The sequence below is a fragment of the Heteronotia binoei genome, chromosome 9 (assembly GCF_032191835.1).
Source record: "Heteronotia binoei isolate CCM8104 ecotype False Entrance Well chromosome 9, APGP_CSIRO_Hbin_v1, whole genome shotgun sequence".
NCBI lineage: Eukaryota > Metazoa > Chordata > Lepidosauria > Squamata > Gekkonidae > Heteronotia > Heteronotia binoei.
Window position 1 is genome coordinate 122,296,336 of NC_083231.1, and position 26,212 is coordinate 122,322,547.

The following is a 26,212-nucleotide window of genomic DNA, read 5'->3' on the forward strand; positions in this document are numbered from 1 at the left end:
GATCAGAGTAGACAATACTGACCTAGATGGACCAAGCGTCTCATTCAGTAGAAGGCATGTATGTTCATGTATTTCCTAAGCAGTGCTGTCTGGCTCAGGCCTACGGTCCATCTAGCCCAGCATTCTGTTCCCCTGGAATCCGAGAAGTCAATCATTGTTCATGTATGTTCAATAAAAACACTGAGAGCCAGTTTGGTGTCGTGGTGAAGTGGGCGGACTCCTATCTGGCTTTGATTCCCCACTCCTCCACTCGCACCTGCTGGAATGGCCTTGGGTCAGTCAGAGCTATTGCAGGAGTTGTCCTTGAAAGATGATAAGATGATGTACAGGTGGTACTTAACACCTGAAAGATTGTGTAAAATATACCCAAAGTATTCCAACAAATGTTGGAAATGCAGAAAAGTCAAAGGGTCCCTCTATCATATTTGGTGGCAGTGTGAATTCGCCAGGAAATATTGGGCCCAGATTAATATATGGGCACAAAAAATATTAAGAATAAGGCTTCAACATACTCCAGAATTATATTTGTTAAATGTCTATAAAGGGAATTTACCTAAACAAGAGAAGAAACTGTTGCTGCATATAATAACTGTTGCGAGAATTCTGTATGCAAAATACTGGAAAGTCTCTAAACTGCCAGACAGGGGAGAGTTTTTACAAAAAGTATTCGATGCAGCTGAGATGGATACCGTAACTGTAAGATTAAATGGAGGTAATATACGAGATTGTAGAAAGACCTGGGACTATTTATATGATTGGATAAAAAGTATGGGTCTTAGTATGAGGAAACCGGAACTCTGTTATGGTGAGGCCTTTTAAGCTCCTTGGGTGAAGGGTTGGGTGATGGGTTTTGTATGTATGTGTGAATGTATATATATATATAAGTTAGTTGTGTACAAGTAATTGATAAATAAAGCTTTGTTTTCAAAAAAAAGAAGAAAAAAGAAAGGGCAGCTGCTGTCAGAGCCCTCTCAGCCCCACCCACCTCAGCCCCTGCTTCAACTCCAAATCTCCAGAAATTTCCCAACATAAAGTTGACAACTTTAACTGTGCTCCTGAAATATAACTCTGAATAGCAGAGCATGCCCTTCTCTTTGATTGACTTCTCGGATTCCAGGGGAACAGAATGCTGGGCTAGATGGACCGTAGGCCTGAGCCAGACAGCACTGCTTAGGAAATCAGCCAATGCAGCTTTTCCTCCTGGAAAGAGATGGGGAATGTGCCAGCAGTTTCATTTCCTTTGCCCATGAAGGTGCCAAAGATGATGCCTATTCATCAAGACTGGCTTCTGGGACCACACACATCAGACCTGTTGCCAATTTCCAGCTGGGCTGGAGCAATGCTCCCTCTAAGCTGCAGAGTCTCGTGAGCAAATATTCTACATTGTGAGCTGCTGGTATAAAAGCTGTGGGAGGGATGGTGGCTCAGTGGTGGAGCATCTGCTTGGGAAGCAGAAGGTCCCAGGTTCAATCCCCGGCATCTCCAACTAAAAAGGATCCAGGCAAACAGGCGTAGAAAACCTCAGCTTGAGACCCTGGAGAGAGCCACTAAAGGGGAGGGACGGTGGCTCAGTGGTAGGGCACCTGCTTGGTAAGCAGAAGGTCCCAGGTTCAATCCCCGGCATCAACTAAAAAGGGTCCAGGCAAACAGGCATGGAAAACCTCAGCTTGAGACCCTGGAGAGAGCCACTAAAGGGGAGGGACGGTGGCTCAGTGGTAGGGCACCTGCTTGGTAAGCAGAAGGTCCCAGGTTCAATCCCCGGCATCAACTAAAAAGGGTCCAGGCAAATAGGAGTGAAAATCTCAGCTTGAGACCCTGGAGAGCCGCTGCCAGTCTGAGTAGGCAATACTGACTTTGATGGATGGAAGGTCTGATTCAGTAGAAGGCAGCTTCATATGTTCATGGGGAGGGACGGTGGCTCCGTGGTGGAGCATCTGCTTGGTAAGCAGGAGGTCCCAGGTTCAATCCCCGGCATCTCCAACTAAAAAAGGTCGTCCAGGCAAATAGGCGTGAAAAACCTCGGCTTGAGACCCTGGAGAGCCGCTGACGGTCTGAGTAGACAAGACAGACCTGGATGGACCGCGGGGGGTCTGATACAGTAGAAGGCAGCTTCATATGTTCATATGTACTGGCATTAAAGTTGTGAGCTACTGCATAAATCAGCTTGTTCCGGGGCCATTTTTCCTGAGCGAAGACAAAAATGTGTCTTTAGCTGGAGGCTAAAAACCTGCAAGCCAGCTCACACCAACTCAGCTTAGAGGGAACACTGGTTGGGAGGTCTCCTGGGATTACAACTGATCTCCAGGGCTTTTTCTGAGCAGGAACGTAGTTGCGGCTGGCTTGATGTCAGGGGTGTGTGGCCTAATGTGTAAATGAGTTCACGGAGATGAGTTCTCATCTCCGAGCAAGAGAGATCAGTTCCCCTGGAGAAAACTGGGGAGGGACGGTGGCTCAGGGGCAGAGCCTCTGCTTGGCAAGCAGAAGGTCCCAGGTCCAGTCCCTGGCATCTCCAGTTAAAAGGACCAGGCAGGAGGTGATGGGAAAGACCTCAGCCTGAGACCCTGGAGACTAATGGGCAAGGGTTGTGGCTCAGTGGTAGAGCATCTGCTTGGCATGCAGAAGGTCCCAGGCTCAATCCCCGGCATCTCCAGTTAAGAGGACGAGGCAGGAGGTGATGGGAAAGACCTCAGCCTGAGACTCTGGAGACTAATGGGGAAGGGCTGTGGCTCAGTGGTAGAGCATCTGCTTGGTAAGCAGAAGGTCCCAGGTTCAATCCCCGGCATCTCCAACTAAAAAGGGTCCAGGCAAGTAGGCATGAAAAAACCTCAGCTTGAGACCCTGGAGAGCCGCTGCCAGTCTGAGTAGACAAGACTGACTTTAAGGGACACAGCGTCTGAATCAGTAGAAGGCAGCATCAGATATTCATATGTTCACTGTAGGTAGGGAAGGGACAGTGGTAGGGAATCAGTAGAAGGCAGCATCAGATATTCATATGTTCACTGTAGGTAGGGAAGGGACAGTGGCTCAATGGCAGAGAATCTGCTTGGTAAGCAGAAGGTCCCAGGTTCAATCCCCGGCATCTCCAACTAAAAAGGGTCCAGGCAAATAGGCGTGAAAAACCTCAGCTGGAGACTCTGGAGAGCAGCTGCCAGTCTGAGGAGACAAGACTGACTTTGATGGACCCAAGAAGGTCTGATTCAGTAGAAGGCAGCTTCATATGTTCATATGCTACTTTAGAAGGAGGGCTCTATGGCATCATGCCCCACTGAGGTCTCTCCCCAGGCTACACCCCCTCCCCAATCTCCAGCCATTTCCCGGCTTGGCCCCTTACTCTGTCCTTTTCCACGAAGTCAATGAAGGACGTCCTCTCGATCTCCACCGGCTGCCCGTGCCGGTCATACATGGCCAAGACGAAGTGGAAGAAGTTGGACTTCCGCAAGTTGGAAGGCGGCTGTTTCTCGAAATGGGCCCGAGCCAGTCCAATTCCGCTGGGAGGGAAACAGAGTAAGAAAGAAACCTTTAGAGACGGAACCAAACAAGGGGACGGTCTGGCCCAAACAGGAAACCCCCTCCCCCCCAAAAAAAATGTCAGTAGCCAGAGTGAACGCGAGACGATGCGCCAAAGATAGTTCTAATCAGAGATGACTTTTAATTATTGTTGCAAGCTGGTTTGAGCCACATGGAAAAGCAGGGTAGAACTGTTTTAATAAATTATAAACACACACACACAACACTGGGTGCAGCTTGCGCAACTCAGTCCAGGTGCTGAAAAGCGGCCAGGTCATAAAAGCAACAGGAACCAACAAACCTGGACACCAACAATGGGAACCAACAAAGAAGCACTTTTCTCCCTTTCTCCCAATACAAGAACTCGTGGGCATTCAGTGAAATTGCTGAGCAGTCAGGTTAGAACGGATAAAAGGAAGTCCTTCACCCAAAGGGAATTCACTGCCACAGGAGGTGGTGGAGGCTACAAGCATAGCCAGCTTTCAGAGGGGATTGCATAAAAATATAGAGCAGAGGTCCATCAGTGGCTATTAGCCACAGTGTGTGTGTGTGTGTGTGTGTATATATATACATGTATTTATTTATTTATTTATTTATTTATTTATTTATTGGCCTTGGTACCTGTTGCATTAACCACCACCAGTGGTCTGACCTAGCCTCAGATCGCAAAGCATGGAGGCACACCATCCACCAGGCTGTCTCTTCCTTTGAGAACGCACACATCGCTGGTCTTGAGGACAAAAGGAGATTGAGGAAGAATCATACTGCTACAGCACCAACCCCAAATCAGACTTTTCCCTGCGGCCACTGTGGCCGGACCTGCCTGTCCCGCATTGGTCTTGTCAGCCACCAGCGAGCCTGCAGCAGACGTGGACTAGTGCACCTTTCTTAAATCTTCTTTCGCGAAGTCAAGCTGAGAGATTTATTGGCCATTGTGGGACACAGAGTGTTGGACTGGATGGACCATTGGCCTGATCCAACCTGGCTTCTCTGATGTTCTTACGAGACACAGAGTGTTGGACTGGATGGGCCACTGGCCTGATCCAACAGGGCTTTTCTGATGTTCTTATGAGACACAGAGTGTTGGACTGGATGGGCCACTGGCCTGATCCAACATGTCTTTTCTTATTTTCCTATGTGACACAGGGTGTTGGACTGGATGGGCCTTTGGCCTGATCCAACAGGGCTTCTCTTATGATCTTATGTGACACAGGGTGTTGGACTGGATGGGCCATTTGCCTGATCCAACATGGCTTCTCTTATGTTATTATATGACACAGAGTGTTGGACTGGATGGGCCATTGGCCTGATCCAATATGGCTTCTCTGATGTTTTTATATGAGACACAGAGTGTTGGACTGGATGGGCCATTGGCCTGATCCAATATGGCTTCTCTGATGTTCTTATGAGACACAGAGTGTTGGACTGGATGGGCCATTGGCCTGATCCAATATGGCTTCTCTGATGTTTTTATGTGACACAGAGTGTTGGACTGGATGGGCCATTGGCCTGATCCAACATGGCTTCTCTTATGTTCTTATGTGACACAGAGTGTTGGACTGGAGGGGCCATTGGCCTGATCCAACAGGGCTTCTCTTATGTTCTTATGTGACACAGAGTGTTGGACTGGAGGGGCCATTGGCCTGATCCAACAGGGCTTCTCTTATGTTCTTATGTGACACAGAGTGTTGGACTGGATGGGCCATTGGCCTGATCCAACATGGCTTCTCTTATGTTCTTATGTGACACAGAGTGTTGGACTGGAGGGGCCACTGGCCTGATCCTACAGGGCTTCTCTTATGTTCTTCTGTGACACAGAGTGTTGGACTGGATGGACCACTGGCCTGATCCAACATGGCTTCTCTTACATTCTTATGACACATAAAAGAAGTGGAGAAAGGGTGGCGCGGACCTCTCCAGGGGTAAATGAGGGCCGTCGGGGGCATGGCAAAGCCCCTGGTGGCTGTCAGACTGCCCTCTCTCCTAATCCAGGGATTGTTATACAGCTGCACCTCCTGTATAACAGGAGGTGGGCAGGCAGAGGGGGATCCCTCAGAAAGGTTCAGGAGTTCTGCTCCTGTGAGCTCCTGATCAATCTGAGGTCTGGTCCTCTCTTTTCTAAACTGAGAAGTCCCAGACTCTATTCATTGCCAGTTCTCCCCACGCTGGTGAGGCAAGCACTGGCAAAACACCTCCCTTGCCTTGAAGGCCTCTTGCTGGGATCGCCATAAGTGGGTTGCCTTGCCACCTGGCAGCACAGTAGGCACACATCTGTTATTCAATTTTATTATTTAAAACTCCGATCGGCAGCCTTTTCACCTCATGAACTCAAGGCGGCTTGCAATATGAACAGGACCCCCCCCCCATAAAAATACGCTAAAAGCTGCACATTAAAATCACAGTCCATAAAATCCTGTTAAATCTGTTGACCAGAGAAGGGTGAATTCATTGCTAGTCAAGAGTTGGCAATATAGAATCCTAGAGTTGGAAGGGACCTCCAGGGTCACCTAGCCCAACCCCCTGCACAATGCAGGAAACTCGCAGATACCTCCCCCTACATTCACAGGATCCACATTGCTGTCAGATGGCTCTCTAGACTCTGTTTAAAAACATCCAAGGAAGAAGAGCCCACCACCTCCCGAGGAGGAAGCCTGTTCCACTGAGGACCCGCTCTAACAGTCAGGAAGTTCTTCCTAATAGAATCCTAGAGTTGGAAGGAATCTCTAGGGTCATCTAGTCCAACCCCCTGCACAATACAGGAAACTCACAAACCACTCCCCCTAAATTCATAGGATCTTCATTGCTGTCAGAGGACCATCTAGCCTCTGCTTAAAAACCGCGAAGGAAGGAGAGCCCACCACCTCCCAAGGAGGAAGCCTGTTCCACTGAGGAATCGCTCTAACAGTCAGGAAGTTCTTCCTAACAGAATCCTAGAGTTGGAAGGATCCTCCAGGGTCATCTAGTCCAACCCCCTGCACAATGCAGGAAACTCACAAACCCCTCCCCCTACATCCACAGGATCCACATTGCTGTCAGATGGCCATCTAGCCTCTGTTTAAAAACCTCCAAGGAAGGAGAGCCCACCACCTCCCAAGGAGGAAGCCTGTTCCACCGAGGAACCGCTCTAGCGGTCAGCAAGTTCTTCCTCATGTTGAGCCCAGAAGCTCTTTTGATTTAATTTCAAGTCATTGGTGCTGGTCCTACCTTCTGGGGCCACAGAAAACAATTCCACACCATTCTCTTTATGACAGCCCTTCGAGTGCTTGAAGATGGTGATCCTATCACCTCTCAGCCACCTCCTTTCCAGGCTAAATATGTACGTGTGTGATGTTTGTGTGTGTGTAAAGTGCGGTTGAGTTGCAGCTGACTTCTGAGCACCTCAGCAAGGGGTTTTCAAGGCAAGCAAGAAACAGAGGGGGCCAGCCACTGCCTGCCTCTGCAGATACTTTCTTGGTGGTCTCTCATCAAAGACATATGGTGACTCGAGCAAGGGGCTTTCAAAGCAAGTGAGAAGCAGAGGTGGTTGGCCACTGCCTTCCTCTGCAGAATCTTCCTTGGTGGTCTCTCACCCAAGACTTATGTCTACCCCAGCGAGGGGCCTTCAAGGAGAGCGAGAAGCAGAGGCGATCTGCCACTGTTTGCCTCCGCAGAGTCTTCCTTGGTGGTCTCTCACCCACGTCCTGACCCTCTTTAGCTTAAGAGATCTGACGGGACTGGGCTATATTATACCATGACCCCCTCCTTTCCCAGACAATATATCGACAGATGAATCTTTTTTTTTAAAAAAAAAATGTTTATAAACCTGATATAAAGTTAAGAAATGAGAATGTAAAGCTAAAAATGCTTCCAATGCTGCTGTTATAGGAAAAGTGGAGAAAAAGAAAAAAACGATTAACGCGACATCTAACCTGCTTCTGGTTAATTTTTAAATAGTTTTTTTAAAACGTTTGTACCGATTTCATTACAATTTCATCGCTGGGATATATATTTTACTGATGTAATGATGTTTATACTTGTATTCTACGTTTTGGAACTACCCGATTTTCAATTGTTTTGCTGGTTTGATTATTGCATTATGCTCTTTTCCTTTTAAGTTTAGAAGAAGAAGAAGATGAAGATATTGGATTTATATCCCACCCTCCACTCCGAAGAGTCTCAGAGCGGCTCACAATCTCCTTTACCTTCCCCCCCCCCCGCCCACAACAGACACCCTGTGAGGTGGGTGGGGCTGGAGAGGGCTCTCACAGCAGCTGCCCTTTCAAGGACAACCTCTGCCAGAGCTATGGCTAACCCAAGGCCATTCCAGCAGGTGCAAGTGGAGGAGTGGGGAATCAAACCAGGTTCTCCCAGATAAGAGTCCGCACACTTAACCACTACACCAAACTGGCTCTCCAAGTTTACTTGCTATGGCTCTTATTGCTAATGCGATAAATTCGATGTATGTATGTTCACAGACGTGGCCTGCCAGTATTCGCACCACCCTTTCAGCTTCCCTAAAAAGGGGCACTGAAATACGTTGTCATGCTGAGCGCGGCATCGCATTGCACCACACCCCAGGAGCATGCAAAATCATGCATCCCCCCACAAGTGGAATTCCACTCTTCCCTTCAGCATTGGAAAGGGACTCTCCAACACCACTCTTGCATGGCACATGGGTCTGCTCAGACATCATGTGTTGTGACAGGCAGGATCAACGGCCATGCAGAGGGGCTCCCTCCCTCCCTCCTCCTCCATCCCCCAACCTATCCCTCTGCAAAGCCTGGCCCAAAACTTCCGGGTTTCATCTAAATGCGATGTTCCAACAGCATGGTTGATAAAATAATGCCACCTGTTGGTCTTCTGTGCCAACTGCAGAAGGATTATCCTTGTGGCTTCGGCTCAGGCCCAGAATAAAGTCAGAGCCCAGTAGCTCCTTTTAGACCGACAAAGTTTTACTCAAGGTATAAGCTTTCGCCTACACACACACTCCTTCAGACCCAGCTTGTCTACAAGAACGTAAGAACAGCCCTGTTGGTTCCAATCATTGGCCCATTTAGTCAAGCATCGAGTCTCACACAGGGGCCAACTAGTTCTTCTGGAGGGACGACAACAGGGCAGAGAGGCCGAGGCTTTCCCCTGAGAAGAGCATCAGAAGAGCCCTGCTGGATCAGACCAGTGAAGGTCTATCTAGTCCACCCTGCTGCCTCAGACAGTGGCCAACCAGTTCCTCTGGAGGGCCAACAACAGGGCAGAGAGGCCGAGGCCTTCCCCTGAGAAGAGCATCAGAAGAGCCCTGCTGGATCAGACCAGTGAAGGTCTATCTAGTCCACCCTCCTGCCTCACACAGTGGCCAACCAATTCCTCTGGAGGGCCAACAACAGGGCAGAGAGGCCGAGGCCTTCCCCTGAGAAGAGCATCAGAAGAGCCTTGCTGGATCAGACCAGTGAAGGTCTATCTAGTCCACCCTCCTGTCTCACAAAGTGGCCAACCAGTTCCTCTGGAGGCACAACAATAGGGCAGAGAGACCAAGGCCTTTCCCTGATAAGAACATCAGAAGAGCCCTGATGGATCAGACCAAAGAAGGTCCACCTAGTCCAGCCTCCTGTCTCACCCAGTGGCCAACCAGTTCCCTCTGGAGGGCCAGCAACATGGCAGAGAGGTTGAGGCCTTTAAAAAGAGCCCTGCTGGATCAGACCAAAGGTCCACCTAGTCCAGCATCCTGTCTCCTCACTCAGTGGCCTACCAGTTCCTCTGGAGGGCCAACAATAGGGTGCAGAGGCCAAGGTCTTCCCCTGATGTTGCCTCCTGGCTCTGAGAACCAGAGGTTTAGTGTCTCTGATGTGGAGGTTCCTGTCAGCCACTGTGGCTACTAGCCATTAGGTTTGCCAGTTCCCAGGTCCAGGCGGTGGGTCCTCCAGTTTAGCTGGCTGGCAGGGGGAAGTCCTGTCTCAACAGCCACAATGTGCCTTTAGATCTCAGGCAAGTTTAGAAGCTAGCAAGCTGCCTGTGTTTTGGCAGGTGTGTGTGCGCCTTTAAATCTCAGCAAGACTGAAGCTGTAGGGGGGCAGGGTCAGCAGGCAGAGCCAGGTGAGTGAGACAGGAAGAGAGAGAGCACAGTCCCTCTGTTCATTTTGCATTCCTTTCAGAAGCTGTTTGTATAGTGAATAGGATAGTAAAGGGTTAACTAGAATCTGAGTATGGGAAACAGGAAAACTCCACCCCCTAGGAATCTTTCTCCATGAGTTGGTTGAAATACAGCAGGTTGTTCCATTCAGCAACTCAGGTTAGTAAAGCTATCCATACCATTGCTCCAGGGAGATCACAAAAGTGTGGGCATGCAAACTGTTTATTTTGGCTGCTTTGTGAGTGAGTGAGTGTTTTGTGTGTGTGTGTGTGTTCGCTTTCATTTAGTGGAATGCAGCTGCTGAGGAACAAAAAAGACAAAAGAGAGGACAAGGAAATGATGACTGAATTCAGGGGAAGTGTACTGCTGTATTTTAATTTATTTCTTTGGAATAGGAAAGTCTCCTGGCTCTACCTCCAAAATCACCAGATATTTCATGGATTGGACCTGGCAACCCTAGGAGCCATTGATTACTTACCATTAATCTATCTAATCTCCCTTTAAAGCTATTGATTCCTGTGGCCATCGCCACATCCTCTGGCAACAAATTCCACATTTTAATCACTCTCTGTGTGATGTAGGATTTCCTTTCTTCTATCCCGAACCTACTGCCCATCAGCTTACAAGAACATAATAAGAGCTCTGCTGGGTCAGACCAGGGAGGGTCTATCTAGTTCAGCACCCTGTCTCACATAGGGGTCAACCAGTTCCTCTGGAGGTCCAACAACAGGGCAGAGAGGCTGAGGCCTTCCCCTGAGAAGAACATCAGATGAGCCCTGCTGGATCAGACCAGTGAAGGTCCATTTAGTCCAGCCTCCTGTCTCACACAGTGATCAACTAGTTCCTCTGGAGGTCCAACAACAGGGCAGAGAGGCTGAGGCCTTCGTAAGAACTTCAGAAGAGCCCTGCTGGATTAGACCAGTGAAGGTCCACTTAGTCCAGCCTCCTGTCTCACACAGTGATCAACTAGTTCCTCTGGAGGTCCAACAACAGGGCAGAGAGGCTGAGGCTTTCGTAAGAACTTCAGAAGAGCCCTGCTGGATTAGACCAGTAAAGGTCCACTTAGTCCAGCCTCCTGTCTCACACAGTGATCAACCAGTTCCTCTGGAGGGCCAACAACAGGGCAGAGAGGATGAGGCCTCCCCCTGAGAAGAACATCAGAAGAGCCCTGCTGGATCAGACCAGGGAGGGTTCATCTAGTCCAGCACCCTGTCTCACACAGGGGTCAACCAGTTCCTCTGGAGGGCCAACAACAGGGCAGAGAGGCTGAGGCCTTCCCCTGAGAAGAACATCAGAAGAGCCCTGCTGGATCACACCAGTGAGGGTCCATCTAGTCCAGCCTCCTGTCTCACACAGTGACCAACCAGTTCCTCTGGAGGTCCAACAACAGGGCAGAGAGGCTGAGGCCTTCGTAAGAACTTCAGAAGAGCCCTGCTGGATTAGACCAGTGAAGGTCCACTTAGTCCAGCCTCCTGTCTCACACAGTGGCCAACCAGTTCCTCTGGAGGGCCAACAACAGGGCAGAGAGGATGAGGCCTCCCTCTGAGAAGAACATCAGAAGAGCCCCACTGGATCAGACCAGGGAGGGTTCATCTACTCCAGCATCCTGCCTCACACAGGGACCAACCAGTTCCTCTGGACAGCCAACAAAAGGGCAAAGAGGCCAAGGCTATACCCTGATGTTGCCTCCTGGCTCTGAGAGTCAAAGGTTTAGTGCCTCTGAACATGGAGGTTCCCTCTGTCACCATGGCTTAGTAACCATCAACACTTATCCTCCATGCGTCTATCTAATCCCCCTTTAAAGCTGTTTATCCCTATACCCTCCGGCAGTGAATTCCACACTTGAATCACTCTCTGATATCTGACAAAAGGAGTTTTGACTCTCAAGAGCTCATACCCTGAAAACCTTGTTAGCCACTAAGGCTGGGCCTGAATCTTTTACCGAAGACTAACACGGTTATCAGGAGTGGAATTCTAGCAAGAGCTCCTTTACATATTAGGCCACACACCCCTGATATAGCCAATCCTCCAAGAGTTTACAAAAAAGCACCTCATAAGCTCTTGGAGGATTGGCTACATCAGGGAGGTGTGGCCTAATATGCAAAGGAGCTCCTGCTAGGATTCCACCCCTGACGGTTACCCTCCAAAACGATCTTCCCAGGAACCAGAATCTTTTGAAGTACCTTTTGAAGAGCCAAGCAGAATGGTGGGAATTCTACAAGAGTTCTTTCTATTTCGGAATTCTGGAATCCTTAATACCCTGAACGTTTAGCAACAAGGCATTAATTTCATATATTTATTTTATTTATTCATGGTATCTGCATAGCACCATTCTGTCAAAACTATCCCCGAGGCAGTTTACACTAAGATTTATTTTTTAAAAAAACAACCAACTGTTTAAAATGCACACAAAGCAAAAAACTGAAAGCCATAAAGCAAAGAATAACAAACAGGAATGAAACTAACAGGAAGAAGTAACAGCCGGAACGGAAGGCAACCCCAACGGCAAGAAAATCAGTAGTCAAGCGTTAGTGAAACCTGCTGGTTCTCGTTGGGCTATACATGCAGACAAGAAAAGATGCCATTCGAGCCTCTGGAGGGTGGGGATTACAAAACCTTTGGGCCAACGCAGGAAAGGCCCTGCTCCTACGGAGTAACAGCCTAACCTCGGGAAATGACGGCATGCAGAACTATGCAAAACTCAAGGGCATCCAATGAAGCTGAGGGACAGTAGGTTCAGGATGGACAAAAGGAAAGACATCTTTACACACCACTGGATTAAAATGTCACAGGAATAAGCAACTTTAGAAAGAGATTAGGTAGATTCATGGAGAAGTCTGTCGAGGGCTAATAGCCATGGTGACTGAAGGGAACCTCCACATTTCGAGGAACGAATCCTCTGAATTCTAGAGCCAGGAGGCAACCTTCAGGGAAGGCCTCAGCCTCTCTGCCTGTTGTTGGCCCTCCAGAGGAACTGGTTCCCTATGACAGTGGTCCCCAACTTTTTTGGCACCAGGGACCAGTTTTGTGGAAGATAAATTTTCCAGGGACCGGGGGGAGGGGGCGCGCGATGGTTTCAGGTTGATAAAGTTGTGCACTTTATTTCTATTAGTTGGTATGGTGGTTAAGTGTGCAGACTCTTATCTGGGAGGACTGGGTTTGATTCCCCACTCCTCCACTTACAGCTGCTGGAATGGCCTCGAGTCAGCCATCGCTCTCGCAGAGCTGTCTTTGAAAGGGCAGCTTCTGGGAGAGCTCTCTCAGCCCCACCCACCTCACAGAGTGTATGTTGTGGGGAAGGAAGGGAAAGGAGATTGTGAGCCGCTCCGAGACTCTGAAATTCGAAGTGGAAGGCAGGATATAAATCCAATGTTGTCATCTTATTATTACTGCATTGTGATATATAATGAATAGGGTTGCCAAGTCCAATTTAAGAAATATCTGGGGACTTTGGGGATGGAGCCAGGAGACATTAGGGGTGGAGCCAAGATCAAGGCTGTGACAAGCATCATTGAACTCCAAAGAGAATTCTGGCCATCACATTTAAAGGGACGGCACACCTTTTCAATGCCTTCCTTCCATAGGAAATAATGAAGGATAGGGGCACCTTCTTTTGGGGCTCATAGAATTGGACCCCCTGGTCCAATCTTTTTGAAACTTGGGGGATATTTTGGGGAGAGGCACTAGATGCTATACTGAAAATTTGGTGCGTCTACCTCAAAAAACAGCCCCCCCAGAGCCCCAGATACCCGCGGATCAATTCTCCATCATTTTCTATGGGAATAAATCTCCATAGGGAATAATAGAGTTCCCAGCAGACATTTCCCTCCCCTCCCCCCGCTTTCTGACAACCCTGAAGTGGGGGGAGGGCCTCCAAACCGGGGGATCCCCTGCCCCCACCTGGGGATTGGCAACCCTAATAATGAAATACTTACACAACTCATGGCCCAGTTGCTAACCGCCACGGACTGGTACTGGTCCACGGCTCGGGGGTTGGGGACCCCTGCCCTATGATATCCCTGGCTCTGACCTGGATGGCCCCCACTTTCTAACCCCAGCCCTGTGTGTTCCCCACTGACTCATGCAACTTTCTCCGGCTTGCAGGCCTTCTTCAGTGACTCTGATTAGAGGGCTCATTTGGGGCAGAAGCTCACAGGATAGGGTTGCCAAGTCCAATTCAAAAAATATCTGGGGACTTTGGGGGTGGAGCCAGGAGACTTTGGGGGTGGAGCCAGGAGACTTTGGGGGTGGAGCCAGGAGACTTTGGGGGTGGAGCCAAGATCAAGGCTGGGACAAGCATAATTGAACTCCAAAGGGAGTTCTGGCCATCACATTTCAAGGGACTGCATACCTTTTAAATTCCTTCCTTCCATAGGGAATAATGAAGGATAGGAGCACCTTCTTTTGAGGCTCATAGAATTGGACCCCCTGGTCCAATCTTTTTGAAACTTGGGGGGTATTTTGGGGAGAAGGCACTAGATGCTATACTGAAAATTTGGTGCCTCTACTCCAAACAACAGCCCCCCCCCCCAGAGCCCCAGATACCCGCAAGATCAATTCTCCATGATTTTCTATGGTAATAAATCTCCATAGGAAATAATAGAGTTCCCAGCAGATATTTCTCTCCCCTCCCCCTGCTTTCTGATGACCCTGAAGCGGGGGGAGGGTCTCCAAACTGGGGGATCCATTAGATGCTATATTGAAAATTTGGTGCCTCTACCTCAAAAAACAGCCCCCCTAGAGTCCCAGATACCCGTGGATCAATTCTCCATGATTTTCTATGGGAATCAATCTCCCTAGGGAATAACAGAGTTCCCAGCAGACATTACCCTCCCCTCCCCCCGCTTTCTGACGACCCTGAAGTGGGGGGAGGGTCTCCAAACTGGGGAATCCCCTGCCCCCACCTGGGGATTGGCAACCCTATCACAGGAGCAGAGTTCTGGAACCTCTAAATTTTATTGTGCTCTTTTTTCTTTACTCCCCCCCAAGCCTCCCCCAAAATAAAAAATGCTTCTGGGCTCCATGGTTCAACCCCCCCTGTGAGAATTCTGCTGAACTCTGAGATCTGACAAACTTTCTAAAATTCCCCACCCCCACCTCAAAAAATGGGAAAATAACCAAAAACCTATCAAGCAGAGAGATGGAAATCTTCCTCATGCCAGCGTGGCCCAGAGGAGAAAGTCATGCAAGAAGTATGAAGGGAGTAAGGTTTTATGATGACAGTTATAATTCAAGAAGCATTTGAATCGACAGACTTCTCCATGGATCTATCTAATTCAAATGCATTTGAATCTTTTGATTTAATTTCAACCCATTGGTTCTGGTCCGACCTCCCGGGGACAGAAACTAATTCCACACCATCCTCTAGAGTTGGAAGGGACCTCTAGGGTCATCTAGTCCAACCCCCTGCACAATGCAGGAAACTCACAAACCCCTCCCCCTAAATTCACAGGATCTTCATTGCTGTCAGATGGCCGTCTAGGCTCTGTTGAAAAACCTCCAAGGAAGGAGAGCCCACCACCTCCTGAGTTGGAAGAGACCCTCAGGGCCATCTAGTCCAACCCCCTGCACAATGCAGGAAACTCACAAACCCCTCCCCCTAAATTCACAGGATCTGCATTGCTGTCAGGTGGCCATCTAGCCTCTGTTTAAAAACCTCCAGGGAAGGAGAGCCCACCACCTCCCGAGGAGGAAGCCTGTTCCACTGAGGAATCGCTCTAATGGTCAGGAAGTTCTTCCTAATGTTGAGCCGGAAACTCTTTTGATTTACTTTCAACCCATTGGTTCTGGTCCGACCTTCCGGGGACAGAAACTAATTCCACACCATCCTCTATAGGACAGCCCTTCAAGTCCTTGAAGATGGTGATCCTATCACCTCTCATCTGCCTCATCTCCAGGCGAAACATGCCCAGCTCCTTCAACCTTTCCTCATAGGACTTGGGTCTCCAGACCTCTCACCATCTTCGTCACCCTCCTCTGGACCCGTTCCAGCTTGGCTATATCCTTCTTCAAATGTGGTGCCCAAAACTGAATTTGTAGATGCTGAGCTGATATAATTTAGTACCCCTTCCGGTGATTTCAGGAGATGTGTGGCATATACAAAGGAGTTCTTCAAATGAGTTTTCTCAGGGGTGGAATTCTAGCAGGGGCTCCTTTGGATATTAATCCTCACACCCCTGATGTAGCCAATCCGCCAAGAGCTTACAAAAAAAGAGGCTTGTCATCTCTTGGAGGATTGGCTACTTCAGGTGTGTAGCCTAATATGCAAAGGAGCTCCTGCTCGAATTCCACCCTTGAGTTGCGCTAATCAGCTCGACACCTCTTTTTCTATTAAACGACCCCTATTAATGTCTGTTGGGGTGGGGGTTCAGCAGCAGTGGGCTAGGGTTGCCAATCTCCAGGTGGGGACAGGGGATCCCCTGGTTTGGAGGCTCTTCCCCCGCTTTAGGCTCATCAGAAAGTGGGGGACCGGGGGAAGAAAATATCTGCTGCACATTCCATTATTCCCTATGGAGACCAATTCCCATAGGGTATAATGGAGAATTGATATGCGGGTATCTGGGGCTCTGGTGAGGGGGGGCTGTCTTTTGAGGCAGAGGCACCAAATTTGCAGCATAACATTCAGCACCTCTCCTCGAAACACCCTCCAAGTTTCAAAAAGATTGGAGCAGGGAGTCCAATTCTGTGAGCCCCAGAAGAAGGTCCCCCTATCCTTCGTGATTTCTAATGGAGGGAAGGCATTTGAAAGGTGTGCGGCCCCTTTAAATGTGACGGACGGAACTCCCTTGGAGTTCAATGATGCTTGTCACAGCCTTGATCTTGGCTCCACCCCTAATGTCTCCTGGCTCCACCCCCAAAGTCTCCTGGCTCCACCCCCAACGTCCCCAGATATTTCTTGAATTGGACTTGGCAACCCTACAGTGGACCCACTAGAAGTCCCAGGCCTTGGCAGAGGTCCCACCAGAGGGATGCTAGCCCCAGTGCCTGATAGGGTTGCCAATCCCCAGGTGGGGGCAGGGGATCCCCTGGTTTGGAGGCCCTGCCCCCGCTTCAGGGTCGTCAGAAAGCGGGGGGAGGGGAGGGAAATGTCTGCTGGGAACTCTGTTATTCCCTATGGAGATTGATTCCCATAGAAAATCATGGAGAATTGATCCGCGGGTATCTGGGGCTCTAGGGGGGCTGTTTTTTGAGGTAGAGGCACCAAATTTTCAATATAGCATCTAGTGCCTCTCCCCAAAATACCCCCCAAGTTTCAAAAAGATTGGACAAGGCATTGAAAAGGTGTGCCGTCCCTTTAAATGGGATGGCCAGAACTCCCTTTGGAGTTCAAGGATGCTTGTCACAGCCTGGATCTTGGCTCCACCCCTAATGTCTCCTGGCTCCACCCCCAAAGTCCCCAGATATTTCTTGAATTGGACTTGGCAACCCCAGTGCCCAAACAAAGCGCCAGCAATCAAACCAAACAAATCAACCTCTTCGGTGGAAACGGCTCGCCTGAGGACACTTCGGAAGAATTTCTCCAGCGCTTCTGGCTTCGAAACGTGCATTCCCCAAAGCTCAGGGTGCACAGTTCAGCCCTCGGACATCCAGTTTACTGCCACGACACATTCCTCTCCGCCCAAATTCAAATAGGACCAAGCTGAGTGCTCCATAACAAGGTTGCCAGAGCCAGTTCAGCATCTGGGCGGTCGAGCGAGGCGGAGGGAGGCGACCGTCAGCGAGATCCGAAAGCTGGACTCGGTCTTTACGAACTCATCCAAATTGTTTTAGGTCAAAATGAAAACAACCTGCTTCCGTCCAAGCGTGACTGAAACAAGTTTTGGAGCTGCGATCTGATGCAAAGGGGCATCAGATAAGTCTCTTTTTCTTATGTTAAGGCATCCAGTTGCAGTCCAATATTTCTCTCTCACCCTTCTTTGTTCTGGGCAGCATGCTTGGCTCTCCCTTCCAACAGGGGATCAAATCTCCAGTGGCCAATCAGAAGCCTTGCAGGACAAAAGGCCCACTCGGTCTTGCCCACTTTCTAAAAAGACTTGAGCAGTGTCAGGAAAGGTGTCAGCAGGTGACCTGGCACCCCTTGGCACTGGGTTGGGGATTCCTGCACTATGGAATCAACGGAAAGGCTTTTTAGAACTGCCCTGCTCAGTTGGATCCACGGGACGCAGAAAGCCAGGTCTGGCGTTAACAGGTCGATCTCCAAACCACACCCAAATCTCCAAGAATTCCCCCAGGTCACATTTGGCAACCCTACTGAGAGAACAGAGCATGTAGTACTGAGTTAGATACTTTGGTTTGGTACAGGGGTGGCCAAACTTGCTCAGCATAAGAGCCGCATAGAAGAAACGCCAGATGTTTGAGAGCTGCAAGACATGAATGTCAGACGTTTGAGAGATGGAGGGAGGGAGGGAGGGAAGGAGGGCAGGAAGGAAGGAAGGAAGGAGGAAGGGAGGAAGGAAGGAAGGAAGGAAGGAAGGAAGGAAGGAAGGAAGGAAGGAAGGAAGGAAGGAAGGAAGGAAGGAAGGAAGGAAGGAAGGAAGGAAGGAAGGAAGGAAGGAAGGAAGGCTGGCTAATGGTTTAATTTGTTTAATTGTTCAACTGTTTTATTGTTTATTTATTGATTGTTGCATTGTTGGTTTTTAATTGTTTTAACATGCTGGAATCTACCCTGAGCCCATTACAGGAAAGGGCAGACTATAAATTTACAGAAATAAATTACGGAAATAAAGAAGGAAGGAAAATAGATGAGGGGAAAGGTGGAAAGAAAGCAACTTTAACTTTAAATGCCTTCTCCAAACTGCCAGCTGGTTTGGCTTGGAGATGTGATTTAAAGAGAGCCACGTGTGGCTCCTGAGCCGCAGTTTGCCGCGCCCCCCCCCTCCGGTTTGGTACAAGGCAGGTTTGTATTTTGCGTGCCGTTTTGCTTCCTGCGGAGGGGTTGGCTTCTTGAGATGTTTTTTTAAAGACTCCTCCAGTTTTTGTTCAAATCAAGCCAATCGTGTATTTCCAAGGGCCCGTTCTGAAGCCAGGCTCACACGCTGAATGCTGAATTTCCCTTCAGTTCTCCGAGTGGGTTGTCGGGGCTTTCTGTTGTATCCCCCCAGGTTCTCTCCTGGGAGGCTGGCCGCTCAAAGCTCCGAGCAGCTTGTCATAAAATCCGACATGCTGTGGGAAAGCCACCTGGGCTTTCTCGCTCTCATCCGGTTGATGCTGCGCTGTCGGGATCAAAAAAGCCCTCGAAGAACCTCTTTGGCATCCCTGGGCCTTTGAAGAACCCCCTCCGGGTTGGGCTGGGATCTTGACTTTGAACTAGCTCTGTGCCTGGCTGTCGTGGAATGGTGCGATGAAGCCAATGGCAGCAGGGCTGACAACTCCAGGCTCAGAAATTCGCAGAGATCTAGGGGGTCTGGCGACGGCAGCTATCTCACTTGGGTATAGTGCCCAGGGCTTTTTTTTTTTGTAGCAGGAACTCCTTTGCATATTAGGCCACACATCCCCTGTTGTAGCCAATCCTCCAAGAGCTGTAAAAAGAGCTCCTGTAAGCTTTGGGAGGATTGGCTGCTTCAGAGGTGTGTGGCCTAATATGCAAAGGAGTTCCTGCTAGAAAAAAACAGCCCTGGTAGTGCCACAGAGTCCGCCCTCCAAAGCAGCCATTTTGTCCAGGGGAACTGATCCCTGTTGCCTGAAGACCAGGGTAATTCTGTGAGCCCCCAACCAGTTTGGTGCAGCAGTTGTGTGCGTGGGTCTCTTATCTGGGAGAACTGGGCTTGATTCCCCACTCCCCCACTTGCAGCCAATGTTCCCTCTAAGCTTCAGAGTCTTGTGAGCAAAAATTCTACTTTGTGACCTACTGGAATTAAAGACGTGAGCTCCTGGCATTAAAGTCGTGAGCTCCTTCATCAATTATTGTGCTCTGGGTCATCCTTCCTGAGCTAAGGTAAAATGTGTGAGCTGGAGGCTAAAGATCTGTGAGCTAGCTCACGCCAACTCAGCTAGAGGGAGCACTGCTTGCAGCCTGTGGAATGGCCTTGGGTCAGCCATAGCTCTCGCAGAGCTGTCCTCGAAAGGGCAGCTGCTGAGAGAGCTCTCTCAGCCCCACCTACCTCGCAGGGTGTCTGTGAGGAGATTGTGAGCCGCTCTGAGGCTCTGCTTCAGAGAGAAGGGCGGGGTATAAATCTACGGTCCTCTTCTTCAAATCAAAGCCATCTAACCATTCTTCGGTCTGTTTGAGCAATGCTATCCTGCCCCCTTCCCAGGGTCTCAAGGTGAGCTGCAGCAGTTAAAATGAAGCCAGAGATGGCTCACCCAAAGAGGAAAGGTTTTGGATCCCTTGAGAGAGCACACAGGCTTTGATTTGACAGATCTTGCAGGATCAAAGAGTCATGAGTGGGGGGGGGGGAGGAAAAGCATTTCTCTTCTATCCGCCCACCCAGTTATCTCGCAGTTGGTACATCGGCAGCCCCCTGCCTGCCCTCACCTCCTAGAGTTGCCAATCCCCAGGTGGGGTCAGGGGATCCCCTGGTTTGGAGGCCCTCCCCTGCTTTAGGGTCATCAGAAATGTCTGCTGGGCACTCCGCTATTCCCTATGGAGATTGATTCCCATAGGGTGTAATGGGAAATTGATCTGCAGGTATCTGGGGCTCTGCAGGGGCTGTTTTTGAGATAGATGCACCACGTTTTCAGCATAGCATCCAGTGCCTCTCCCCAAAATACCTTCCAGGTCTCAAAAGGATTGCGCCAGAGGGTCCAATTCTATGAGCCCCCAAAGAAAGTGCCCCTATCCTTCATTATTTCCAATGGAGGGAAGGCATTTAAATGTGATGGTCAGAACTCCCTTTGGAGTCCCATTATGCTTCCCACAACCTTGCTCCTGGCCCCACCCCCAACGCCTCCTGGCTCCGTCCCCAAAGTGTCCTGGCTCCACCCCCAAAGTCCCCAGATATTTCTTGAACTGGACTTGGCAACCCCCCACGCAGCTGGTATCTGGGGGTAGAGTGCTTTTGAGCATGGAGGGTCCTCTGATCCATTAACCCTTGGCAAATGACTCAGTCAACTTTTCTCACCCCTCATTGTCACATTTATTGAGAAATATTTACTCAAAAGGAAGACTAGGGTTTTTCCCCCCCAGGAAAAAGAGGAAGACACTTGATATTGTTATACACGTCACAGGTTTGAACAAGAACAAAAAAAGAGAGACCCTTTTATGTATAACTTTTTTATTTTAGTGGTGACTGTCCTATATTCAGGGCTAACTTCCTTTCGGGTAACCATGGAGACGGTCACTGAACAATCCAGAAAAGTGAAACCAGGAATAATCCCAGATGATCCTAGTTGGGACTGCAGCTCAGCCACAGGACAGACGCTTGGCAGCCACATGTGGCTCTTTCACACATATTGTGGGACTCTCAAGGCCCACACCGCCCCATCAGCCAGCTTTGGAGAATGCATTTAAAGTTGCTTTCTTTCCACCTCTCCCTCCCCATCTATTTTCCTTCCTTCCTTCCTTCCTTCCTTCCTTCCTTCCTTCCTTCCTTCCTTCCTTCCTTCCTTCCTTCCTTCCTGGGGAGGGACGGTGGCTCAGTGGCAGAGCATCTGCTTGGGAAGCAGAAGGTCCCAGGTTCAATCCCTGGCATCTCCAAAAAAGGGTCCAGGCAAATAGGCGTGAAAAACCTCAGCTGGAGACCCTGGAGAGCTGCTGCAGTCTGAGAAGACAATACTGACTTTGATGGATCAAGGGTCTGATTCAGTATAAGGCAGCTTCCTTCCTTCCTTCCTTCCTTCCTTCCTTCTTCCTTCCTTCCTTCCTTCCTTCCTTCCTTCCTTCCTTCCTTCCTTCCTTCCTTCCTCCCTCCCTCCCTCCCTCCCTCAAACGCCCAACATTCATGTCTTGTGGCTCTACGACATCTGGCATTTATTCTATCTGGCTCTTACATTAAGCAAGTTTGGCCACGTGGGACAGAGGAAGAGAAGAGCCCTGCAGGACCCTGAGGGAGCATTGAACGGCGCATAGGAAGGAGTCTGATGCCCCAGGGTCAGAGGCAAGGGTGGGGGCATGACCCTGACATCACAAACACAAAGAGGGAGGAGCTTTCTGAATCACACCCAGAGCGTTCCTGTTACAAGAAAAGCCCTGGTCTCCCTTGTGAAGGAAGAGCTTGTATTGGAGTCCACTGAGTATCTCTGAGACCAGCAAGATTTTTAGGAGATAAGCTTTCAGGAGTCCACTGGGACTCTCAAAACCTCCTTGGTCTCTAAGGTGCTAAATGCACTTGAATCTAGCTGTTCTACTTAGGGTTGCCAACGTCCAGGTGGTGACTGGAGGTCTCCTGGGATTACATCTGATCTCCAGGCGGAAGAGATCAGCTCCCCTGGAGAAAACGGCTACTTTGGAGGGAGGACTCTGCGGCATTGTAGCATGCCGAGGTCCCTCCCTTTCCCAAACCCTGCCCTCCTCAGACCCCACCCCCAAAATCTCCAGGTATTCCCCAACCCGGAGCTGGCAATCCTAACGTGAGACCAACACGGCTACACTTTGAAACCAGGGTTGGCCAAGCTTGCTTAACCTATGAGCCACATAAAATAAACATCCGCTGCTTGAGAGCACAAAGCATGGTCAGATGTTTGAGAGCTGCAAGACAGACGGACGGGGGAGGGGAGGAAGGAAGGAAGGAAGGAAGGAAGGAAGGAAGGAAGGAAGGAAGGAAGGAAGGAAGGAAGGAAGGAACTTAGCCCAGCGCAGAGAAACAAACACAGCTTCCTTCTGCTGCCATCTGCTCCTGCACCTCAGTCTGCTCCCAGTAGCAGGTGGGTCCCTTAGTTTTCTGTGAGCCAAGATCATAGGGTTGCCAACTCTGGGTCAGGAAATACCTCTGGATTTGGGGGGGTTGACCCTGAAGAGGTTGGGGTTTGGGGAGGGACCTCAGCGGGGCAGAATGCCACACAGTCCACCCTCTCGAGCAGCTCTATCCTCAGTGGGAACTGTTTTCTGCAGTCTGGAGTTCGGCTGTTACTCTGGGAGTTCTTCAGGCTGCACCTGGAGGTTGGCAACTATAGGGAAGGAAGGGAGTGGTTCCAAATGAAACCCTGACATACTAGAGAAAGGGGCAGAAAGGTGACCTGCAGCCTCCAGGAAGTGATGTAATGTGGGAATGGAGCTGAGAGTATAACGACCCAGATTTGGAAAAAAAAGAAAACTGAAGCTGTCTTCGGAAATGAAGGCAGTAACGGGAGCCTTTCTGTCTAGCCATAATAGGTAGCCTTCGCTTATTAAACTGTAAGCGATCTTGTATTTCCTCCGATATCTCAGGCAAGGCACCCACAGAGCTCTGGGCAGTATGCAAATGTATGCAAATACAATCAATTAATCAGTCAAAAGGCAGATGATGAATGGCCTACCAATTCTTTACATGCTCCCAATTTTATGTGCAAATCACAGGGGGTTTTTTTGGAAGAAAAAGCCCAGCAGGAACTCATTTGCATATTAGGCTACACCCTCTGACATCACAATTGTTTCTACAAAAAAAGCCAGCAAGCTCTCCTTTGCATATTAGGCCACACCTCCTGACACCAAGCCAGCCAAAACTGGGTTTCTGTGCATTCCTGCTAAAAAAAAAGCCCTGGCAAACCGTTCCATGCTGAAAATTTGGGGCCTCTACCTCAAAAAACAGCCCCCCGAGCCCCAGATACCCGTGGATCAATTCTCCGTTATACCCGATGGGAATTGGTCTCCATAGGGAATAATGGAGTGCCCAACAGACCCCCCCCTCCCCTGCTTTCTGATGATCCTGAAGCAGGGGGGAGGGCCTCCAAATTAGGGGATCCCTTGTCCTCACCTGGGGATTGGCAACCCTAACTCTATGGCATTATACCCTCCTCAGGTCTGTCTTCTTCCCGAGCCCTGCCCCACTTAAGTTCTACCCATCTCCAAAATTTATCCCAGTCCAGAGTTGGCACCTCTGCTCAAGTCTCTCCTGAAAGGGCCCTTGAAGCCACAGAATCTCAGCAAAAAGCAGCCCAGGAGAAGGAAAGTCCTCTTGAAAAGCACGACGCGAATCTCCTTCCCAGCCTTCAACCCACGGAGAAGAGCAAGAAGAGAATCTCTTCCCCCTCAGCATAATCTCTGAGGTAAATTGCCTTCCCACCCCACAACCGGCTTGCTTTGTTTCTCTCTGGGTGTCCGTTTAGCAAAAAAACTTGCCGGGTGGGTGGGGGATCGGTAAGGCATACAGGCGACTCGGGAGGAAACAACACTCTTTGTTGCGGGGCTTGTTGTCTGAGGCGCGGCCTGCTGGGAAGTTCTCCTGCCCAAGTCCCACAGAGACAAAAGGACAGCTGGGCCCACTGTCTCTTCCACCCCACAGGAAGAAACCAGGCAGTCTCTTCTGGCACCATCCCACAGATGGGCACAATCCACCTGCATGGTCTCCGTCCTGCACAATTTACAGTGGGAGGGAATCATAGAGTTGGAAGGGACCTCCAGGGTCACCTAGTCCAACCCCTTGCACCATGCAGGAAACTCACAAACGCCTCCCCCTAAATGCACAGGATCTTCATTGCTGTCAGAGGGCCCTCTAGCCTCTGTTTAAAAACCTCCAAGGAAGGAGAGCCCCACCACCTCCCAAGGAGGAAGCCTGTTCCACTGAGGAATCGCTTTAAACGGTCAGGAAGTTCTTTCTAATAGAATCCTAGAGTTGGAAGGAACCTCCAGGGCCATCTAGTCCAACCCCCTGCACAATGCAGGGAACCCACAAACACCTCCCCCTAAATTCACAGGATCCTCATTGCTGTCAGAGGGCCCTCTAGCCTCTGTTTCAAAACCTCCAAGGAAGAAGAGCCCACCACCGCTCAAGGAGGAAGCCTGTTCCACTGAGGAATCGCTCTAACGGTCAGGAAGTTCTTCCTCATGTTGAGCTGGAAACCCCTTTGATTTAATTTCACCCATTGGTTCTGGTCCTGCCTTCCAGGGCCACAGAAAACAATTCACAACATCCTCTATACGACAGCCCTTCAAGGACTTGAAGATGGGGATCCTATCACCTCTCAGCCGCCTCCTCCCCAGACTAAACATCCCCAGCTCCTTCAACCTTTCCTCATAGGACTTGGTCTCCAGACCCCTCACCGTCTTTGTCGCCCACCTCTGGACCCGTTCCAGCTTGTCTATAAACTTGTTACAATGTGGTGCCCAAAACTGAACACAGTATTCCAAATGAGGTCTTACCAGAGCAGAGTAAAGCGATACCATCACTTTCCGTGATCTGGACTCTGTACTTCTGTTGATACAGCCCAAAATTGTATTGGCCTTTTTAGCCACCACATCACACCCATGTTCACCACTAAGACCCCTAGATCCTTTCTGCACAGACTACTGCTAAGACAAGTCTGCTCCATCCTATAACCACGCATTGGCTTTTTCCCCTATAACCACGCATTGGCTTTTTCCTACCTAAATGCAGAACTTTACATTTATCCTTGGAGGGGAGACCACCAAGGAAGTTCACGTTTGCTACACAGAAGCAGGCCATGACCAACCACCCCGGTTTGCCGCTTCCCTTGAAAACCCAACACAGTCATCCTAAGTCAGTTGTGACTTGGCAGCGTTTTCCACCACCATAAAGCCAAGGAAATGGTTTTTTGTGGCCATGGCCCAAGATCCACAGTACTGCAGCATCAGTACTGTGATAACGACGTGGATGCAAAGGAGGGAGAAAGGCAGTGGGGGGGTGGGGAGAAACGCCCCACAGCTCACCACTGGCAAAGGGAGCATTGACCAGGGGCCATTTTGTAGAAAAAGGGGTGCCCAAGCTCATTAGCACAACTCGTTTGCATATGCCACAGGCACGCCTGACATTATTTATATCAGCTCAGCATCTACCATCAAATGCTTCTTGAATTAGAATCGTCATAATCAAATCTTACTCCCATCAGACTTTTTAAATGACTTTCTCCTATGTGGCCACAAAGGCATGGACATATGAACATATGGAGCTGCCTTCTACTGAATCAGACCCTCTTGGGTCCATCAAAGTCAGTCTTGTCTACTCAGACTGGCAGCGGCTCTCCAGGGCCTCAAGCTGAGGTTTTTCACGCCTACTTGGCTGGACCCTTTTTAGTTGGAGATGCAAGGGATTGAACCTGGGACCTTCTGCTTACCAAGCAGATGTTTTACCAGAAGGGAGGGGAGGGGAGGGGAGGGGAGGGGAGGGAGGGGAGAAGGAAGGAAGGAAGGAAGGAAGGAAGGAAGGAAGGAAGGAAGGAAGGAAGGAAGGAAGGAAGGAAGGAAGGAAGGAAGGAAGCTGCCTTCTACTGAATCAGACCCCGGGTCCATCAAAGTCAGTATTGTCTACTCAGACTCGCAGTGGCTCTCCAGGGTCTCAAGCTGAGGTTTTTCACGCCTACTTTGCCTGGACCCTTTTTAGTTGGCGATGCGGGGATTGAACCTGGGACCTTCTGCTTACCAAGCAGATGATCTACCACTGAGCCACCGTCCCTCTCCTGAGGAAAATTTCCATCTTTCTGCGTTCTTTGTTTTGGTTATTTTCCCATTTTTTTTGTGGAGGAAAATACTAGAAAGTTGGTCAAATCTTAGAGTTCAGCATAATTCTCATA

General features: G+C 49.6%; 1 protein-coding gene across 1 annotated transcript in view; it reads right to left on the minus strand.

Annotated features, from left to right (window-relative positions):
* Positions 1-26,212, minus strand: part of LOC132577637 (transcription factor COE3-like) — a 134,385-nt gene that overhangs the window by 81,228 nt on the left and 26,945 nt on the right. Inside the window, 1 exon segment of the mRNA XM_060247427.1 lies at positions 3,332-3,488. Coding sequence (XP_060103410.1) covers positions 3,332-3,488 — 157 coding nt within the window.